Below are 7,742 nucleotides of genomic sequence, written 5' to 3' on the forward strand. Positions count from 1 at the left end.
TCAGGACAAATGATGCAAGTTAGAACCAAGTATAACTGGGGCTATTGAGTGACAGACTGACTGTAAAATAGATTGCTAAGTGGGAACCATAGAATTAGAATGATCAGAATTACAACCATTCTAGTGCTATGGTGGGAGTTGCTTTCAAATAGTGAATGGCTCACAGTGCATAATAGCTAGTATGAAAGGATATCAACACTATTTGGGGCTGGACCCTGAAACATTATACATTCAGTTCATAGTATATACTATCACATATAAACCATTACACCATCACCCGAGGCTGTGTAGTAGCTAGCTGCAATTATCTAGCCTGGTCCCATATCTGTTTGTGCTGTCTTGCCGACTCCTATATGGACAATGACAATAGGAGTCGGCAAAACAGCACAAACAGATTTAGGACCCAGGCTGAAAAGTATGGAGTAGGCGCAGAGTAACTGATTGGAACCGTGGAATCAGCTTGTAGACAAACTGGAACAGTTTTAAGTTCTAGAATCTTGAACAGGGATCATGATTCATCTCGTATAGAACAGTGCTTAAGGAAACCAGGAGAGAATACTGAAGATCAATACCATTACTATGTTTACTGTAACATGTATGCTTATTTAATAAACTTCACAACCTCAAAGTGTGTGGTCATAGAACAAGCAGAACCTCAGTGTGTGTGTCATCATAGAAAAAGCAGATTGGTTATGTGGAGGTCTGCTGACAATCCATCCCTTTAACCATGGCATTTCTTTATAATTCCAAGACACCAATTCAATCACCATGGATAAAATACATTGTTTGAATTATATAAACTTTACATCATTATTATCAAATCTGTTTAGGATTAATCATTATTATTATTATAAAGACAAAAAAAAGACACTTCTCAAAAAGAAACTCACTGGCCAGTTCATGAATTGCAGTTTCTGTGGACATAATTCAGGGTTCACTGGCAGAGACTAGACAAATAGAGTAGTTGACAGCAAAGAGTCCTGGATCCATGTTCCAGCAGTCCATCTTCGCAGGTCTACGGTCAGACCCAACTCTCCACTTGAAGCTCCAAGCTGGTAACTTTAGGCAGTAAGAGTCTCCTTTATTCCAGATACTTTGCAAAGAAAGGTTTTCCTTGTCCATTTTCCTTCTCCTCTTCCAATTCTTTCAGACCGATGGTCAACAGGAACAGAAGAGTAGTGAGGCCTTTTAACCAAGGTCCAGTCAAGCCCTCCCCTAGCAGGCTGCCTCAGTCAAGCCCTCCCCTAGCAGGCTGCCTCAGTCAAGCCCTCCCCTAGCAGGCTGCCTCTGCTACAACCCCTCCTCCCTCCTGGTAGTCACTGTTATAAGGGAAGTAGTACAGATCGTGCCTAACAGCCATGAGGAGACCAGGCAGGCCTCTGCTGCCTCCTAGCTGGGAGGAGAAGACCACGCTGGGGATCAGGTCCTTCCCTGCAGGGTGGGGAGATGGGATGGTCCTCAGGAGCTTGCCGTCCCCCAGAGACCACAGACGGGTGTAGCAGTCCTGACCCACTGGAGAAGACATAAATGAAGAGGGTAAGATATTGTCTGGATACTTTTCTTTCCTCCTTTCATGGACATTTTAGTCATTTAGCAGACACTTTTTAAAAATGTTTATTTGGATCCTCGTTAACTTTTGCAGAAGCATCAGCTACTTTTCCTGGAGTCCACAAATATAAAAAAAAAACATGACATGTAACAAAACATTGATAGACGAGGACAGTCACACACATTTAAAATACGATACACAAACAATACAACTAAAAACGAATGTGTGGGTCCCCTCACAGTGCCCGCTGTTCCACGAGATGTTGTTTAATCCGTTTTCTAAAAGGTCATTTTGCTGTTTGCTTGACTATTTGGAGATGGAAGGGAGTTTCATGGATCTGTATAATACTGTGCATTGCCGTGAATTCGTTTTGGACTTCGGGACTGTGAAGAGACCCCTGGTGGCATGTCTTGTGGGGAATGTATGGGTGTCTGAGCTGAATGTTATTTGATTATGCAGGCAATCTGGAATTTATCATCACCATAATATGTATCATAAAAACTAGAAGAGAAGCAGTTAATCTCTCGTCAGCCCTCAACCAGGAAAGACTGGCATGCATGTTGTTGAAGTTAGCTTTGTTTGTGGAGTTAAGGGCAAGGCATGCTGCTCTGTTTTGAGCATGCTGCAGCTTTGCTAGGTCTTTCTTTGCTGCACTTGACCAAATACAATGCTTTTAGTTTTAGATGTATTTAAGACCAGTTTATTGTTAATCACCCATTATGATACTGACTAACTCCTTATTTATAATTTCAGTGAGCTAATTGGCTTTGGGTGTTGACATGTAGAGTGTGGAAACCTCCTCATACAGTCATTCTAGCGCCGTGTAAGACCAGTGGCAAATCATTTGTAAAAAAAGAGAAGCGTAACGGCCCAAGGCTACTGCCCTGAGGGACACCGTTAGAGAAGCTTCCATTAAAGAACACTCTCTGGGTTCTATTGGATAAATAACTCTCCAACCATGTGATGGCAGGTGATGTAAAGCCATATAGCAAGTGAGTTTCTTCATCAAAATGTATGATCAATAACATCAAAGGCTACACTTAAAATCTATCAATAGTGCTCCAACTATCATTTTATTATCCATTTCTTTTGACCAATCATCTGTCATCTGAGTCAGTGCATTACAAGTTGAGTGGCCTTCTCTACACTTATCCAGAGAGACTTAAAGTGAGTGCATTCCCTTCCCTGGAATAATTACTGAGTTGAAGTGATCAAAAAGTAGTAACCTGAATTTTCATCCCTCTTGAAGAGAAGTTAAGCCCTGTAACCTACCGGCCATCAGCAGTAAGGTCCTGTAACCTACCAGCCATCAGCAGTAAGGTCCTGTAACCTACCGGCCATCAGCAGTAAGGTCCTGTAACCTACCAGCCATCAGCAGTAAGGTCCTGTAACCTACCGGCCATCAGCAGTAAGGTCCTGTAACCTACTGGCCATCAGCAGTAAGGTCCTGTAACCTACTGGCCATCAGCAGTAAGGTCCTGTAACCTACCAACCATCAGCAGTAAGGTCCTGTAACCTACCAACCATCAGCAGTAAGGTCCTGTAACCTACCAGCCATCAGCAGTAAGGTCCTGTAACCTACCGGCCATCAGCAGTAAGGTCCTGTAACCTACCAGCCATCAGCAGTAAGGTCCTGTAACCTACCAGCCATCAGCAGTAAGGTCCTGTAACCTACCAGCCATCAGCAGTAAGGTCCTGTAACCTACCAGCCATCAGAAGTCCCTCAGGTTCATTGATGTGGAGGGGTAAGTAGGCGTGTTCATTATGATGACCCTCGTACTTCTGCACTGGTTTGGTTACTCGAACATCCCACAGCTTGATCTGCAGTGAGACACATATCAACACACAGGTAAAACAGAGTCGGATAAGGCTTAACTTTCCCACACTTGTGTGTGTGACCTGTCCCAGTGTATGTGTGTGTGACCTGTCCCAGTGTGTGTGTGTGTGTGTGTGACCTGTCCCAGTGTATGTGTGTGACCTATCCCAGTGTGTGTGTGTGACCTGTCCCAGTGTGTATGTGACCTGTCCCAGTGTGTGACCTGTCCCAGTGTGTGTGTGTGACCTGTCCCAGTGTGTGTGACCTGTCCCAGTGTGTGTGTGTGTGTGACCTGTCTCAGTGTGTGTGACATGTCCCTGTGTGTATGTGTGTGTGTGTGTGTGTGTGTGTGTGTGTGTGTGACCTGTCCCAGTGTGTGTGACCTGTCCCAGTGTGTGTGTGTGTGACCTGTCCCAGTGTGTGTGTGTGTGTGTGACCTGTTCCAGTGTGTGTGTGACCTGTCCCAGTGTGTGTGTGACCTGTCCCAGTGTGTGTGTGTGACCTGTCCCAGTGTGTGTGTGTGACCTGTCCCAGTGTGTGTGTGACCTGTCCCAGTGTGTGTGTGACCTGTCCCAGTGTGTGTGTGTGACCTGTCCCAGTGTGTGTGTGTGACCTGTCCCAGTGTGTGTGTGTGTGTGTGTGTGTGTGTGTGACCTGTCCCAGTGTATGTGTGTGACCTGTCCCAGTGTGTATGTGACCTGTCCCAGTGTGTGTGACCTGTCCCAGTGTGTGACCTGTCCCAGTGTGTGTGTGACCTGTCCCAGTGTGTGTTACCTGTCCCAGTGTGTGTGTGTGACCTGTCTCAGTGTGTGTGACATGTCCCTGTGTGTATGTGTGTGTGTGTGTGTGTGTGTGTGTGTGTGACCTGTCCCAGTGTGTGTGACCTGTCCCAGTGTGTGTGTGTGTGACCTGTCCCAGTGTGTGTGTGTGTGTGTGTGTGTGTGTGTGTGTGTGTGTGTGTGTGTGTGTGACCTGTTCCAGTGTGTGTGTGACCTGTTCCAGTGTGTGTGTGACCTGTTCCAGTGTGTGTGTGACCTGTCCCAGTGTGTGTGTGACCTGTCCCAGTGTGTGTGTGACCTGTCCCAGTGTGTGTGTGTGACCTGTCCCAGTGTGTGTGTGTGACCTGTCCCAGTGTGTGTGTGACCTGTCCCAGTGTGTGTGTGACCTGTCCCAGTGTGTGTGTGTGACCTGTCCCAGTGTGTGTGTGACCTGTCCCAGTGTGTGTGTGTGACCTGTCCCAGTGTGTGTGTGTGACCTGTCCCAGTGTGTGTGTGTGACCTGTCCCAGTGTGTGTGTGTGACCTGTCCCAGTGTGTGTGTGTGTGTGTGTGTGTGTGACCTGTCCCAGTGTGTGTGTGACCTGTCCCAGTGTGTGTGTGTGACCTGTCCCAGTGTGTGTGTGTGTGTGTGTGTGACCTGTCCCAGTGTGTGTGTGACCTGTCCCAGTGTGTGTGTGTGTGTGTGACCTGTCCCAGTGTGTGTGTGACCTGTCCCAGTGTGTGTGTCTGTCCCACCTCTCCCATCATGTCAGCAGCCAGTAGGTAGTTCTCATCCTGTAGTATTCGTACGGAGGTGATAGCAGAGTCCTGGTAGAACCTGCAGGCCTTCCAGCTGTGGTCCCGTCTGCCTCTCTGACGCAGGTCGATACTGAAGATCTCTCCTGACCTACAGCCATTAAACAGGACCGGAGCCTGGAGGGAGGGAGAGGGGAATGGAGAGGGGGAGGGGGAGGGGGAGAGGGAGGGGAGGGGGAGGGGGGAGAGGGAGGGGGGGAGGGGGGGAGGGGGGAGGGAGGGAGGGGGAGGGGGGGAGGGGGAGGGGGGGGGAGGGGGAGAGAGGGAGGGAGGGAGGGGGGGAGGAGGGAGAGGGAGGAGGGAGAGGGAGGGGGGGAGGAGGGAGAGGGGGGAGAGGGAGAGGGAGGGGGAGAGGGGGGAGAGGGAGAGGGAGGGGGGGAGGGGGGAGAGGGAGGGGGGGAGAGGGAGGGGGGGAGGAGGGAGAGGGAGGGGGGAGAGGGAGGAGGGAGGGGGGGAGGGGGGAGAGGGAGGGGGGAGAGGGAGGGGGAGGGGGGGAGGGGGGAGAGGGAGGGGGGGAGGGGGGAGAGGGAGGGGGGAGAGGGAGAGGGAGGGGGGGAGAGGGAGGGGGGGAGAGGGAGAGGGAGGGAGGGAGAGGGAGGGGGAGAGGGAGGGAGGGAGAGGGAGGGGGGGAGAGGGAGAGGGAGGGGGGGAGAGGGAGAGGGAGGAGGGAGGGGGGGAGGGGGGAGAGGGAGGGGGGGAGGGGGGAGAGGGAGGGGGGGAGGGGGGAGAGGGAGAGGAGAGGAGGGGGGAGGGGGAGAGGGAGAGGAGAGGAGGGGGGAGAGGGAGAGGAGAGGAGGGGGGAGAGGGAGAGGAGAGGAGGGGGAGGGGGGCGTGGGGAATGGGGGAGAGGGGGAGGAATGGGGAGGGAGGAATGGGGGAGAGGGGGAGGAATGGGGAGGGGGGAGGGGGAGGAATGGGGAGGGGGGAGAGAGAGGGGGAGGGAGAAAAGGGCATGTTAAAAACTCTGAAGGTCAATAATAAAGAAGTTTGAGAAGCGCCCCTCAATCTGTTCATCTCTCTCACACACACACCCACGCACAGACACACACTTAAAAAATATCAGCTTCTCACCAGTTTTAGTTACAGTTTTTGTGACAATGAATCTAAAAGTGAATGCCATGTCTCTGTTGTGCCATGGCGCCACTAACTCACCCTGAGGGCAAACTGCTGTGCCAGCACATCACTGCCGATGCCATACGTCTGTCTCCTGCCCGTCACTGCGTCCGTCACTATCACCCTGCGAGACAGACCTGACGACAGACAGACAGACAGGGAAAAGACCACAGGAGACAGAACGGGAAACAGTCACTCAAATGGTGCTTTTCAAAATGGCCACCAGACCAGTGTATACAGTGCATTCGGAAAGTATTCAGACCCCTTGACTTTTCCCACATTTTGTTACGTTACAGCTACACACAATACCCCATAATGACAAAGCAAAAACAGGTTTTTAGAAATGTTTGCAAATTTATAAAAAATTAAAAACTGAAATATCACATTTACATAAGTATTCAGACCCTTTACTCAGTACTTTGTTGAAGCACCTTTGACAGCGATTACAGCCTCGAGTCTTCTTGGGTATGACGCTACAAGCTTGGCACACCTGTATTTGGGGAGTTTCTCCCATTCTTCTCTGCAGATCCTCTCAAGCTCTGTCAGGTTGAGTGGGGAGCGTCACTGCACAGCTGTTTTCAGGTCTCTCCAGAGATGTTCGATCGGGTTCAAGTCCGGGCTCTGGCTGGGCTACTCAAGGACATTCAGACACTTGTCTTGAAGCCACCCCTGCGTTGTCTTGGCTGTGTGCTTAGGGTCGTTGTCCTGTTGGAAGGTGAACCTTCGCCCCAGTCTGAGGTCCTGAGCACTCGGGAGCAGGTTTTCATCAATGATCTCTCTGTACTTTGCTCCGTTCATCTTTGCCTCGATCCTGACTAGTCTCCCAGTCCCTGCCGCTGGAAAACATCCCCACAGCAAGATGCTGCCAGCACCATGCTTCACCGTAGGGATGGTGCAAGGTTTCCTCCAGACGTGACGCTTGGTATTCAGAGGCCAAATAGTTCAATCTTGGTTTCATCAGACCAGAGAATCTTGTTTCTCATGGTCTGAGAGTCCTTTAGGTGCCTTTTGGCAAACTCCAAGCGGGCTGTCGTGCCTTTTACTGAGGAGTGGCTTCCGTCTGGCCATTCTACCATAAAGGCCTGATTGGTGGAGTGCTGCAGAGATGGTTGGGCTTCTGGAAGGTTCTATGGAGCTCTGTCAGGGTGACCATCGGGTTCTTGGTCACCTCCCTGACCAAGGTCCTTCTCCCCCGATTGCTCAGTTTGGCTGGACAGCCAGCTCTAGGAAGAGTCTTGGTGGTTCCAACCTTCTTCCATTTAAGAACGATGGAGGACACTGTGTTCTTGGGGACCTTCAATGCTGCAGAAATGTTTTGGTACCCTTCCCCAGATCTGTTCCTTGACACAAACCTGTCTCGGAGCTCTACAGACAATTCCTTCCATCTCATGGCTTGGTTTTTGCTCTGACATGCACTGTCAACTGTGGGTGTGTGCCTTACCAAATCATGTCCAAACAATTGAGTATAATACATGTGGACTCCAATCAAGTTGTAGAAACATCTCAAGGATGACCAATGGAAACAGGACGCACATGAGCTCAATTTCGAGTCTCATAGCAAAGGGTCTGAATACTTAATAAATTTGCAAAAATGTCTAAAACCTGTTTTAACTTTGTCATTATGGGGTATTATGTTTAGATTGATGATTTTAAAAAAAATGTTTTAATCCATTTTAGAATAAGGCTGTAAT

The 7,742-nt window shown here is 49.8% G+C and overlaps 1 protein-coding gene across 1 annotated transcript; it reads right to left on the minus strand.

Moving 5' to 3' along the window:
- Positions 1 to 1,271: 1,271 nt before the first annotated feature.
- LOC311108080 (DDB1- and CUL4-associated factor 4-like) lies at positions 1,272 to 6,225 on the minus strand (the record flags this gene model as incomplete). The annotated part of the gene is made up of 4 exons (XM_084150723.1): positions 1,272 to 1,512; positions 3,256 to 3,370; positions 4,879 to 5,055; positions 6,091 to 6,225. Coding segments are annotated over 4 exons (666 nt in total), but the record flags the coding sequence as incomplete, so codon positions are not given.
- Between the last annotated feature and the right edge of the window lie 1,517 nt (positions 6,226 to 7,742).

The sequence above is a fragment of the Coregonus lavaretus genome (genome assembly GCF_964263955.1).
Source record: "Coregonus lavaretus genome assembly, chromosome: 33".
In the NCBI taxonomy this organism is placed as follows: domain Eukaryota; kingdom Metazoa; phylum Chordata; class Actinopteri; order Salmoniformes; family Salmonidae; genus Coregonus; species Coregonus lavaretus.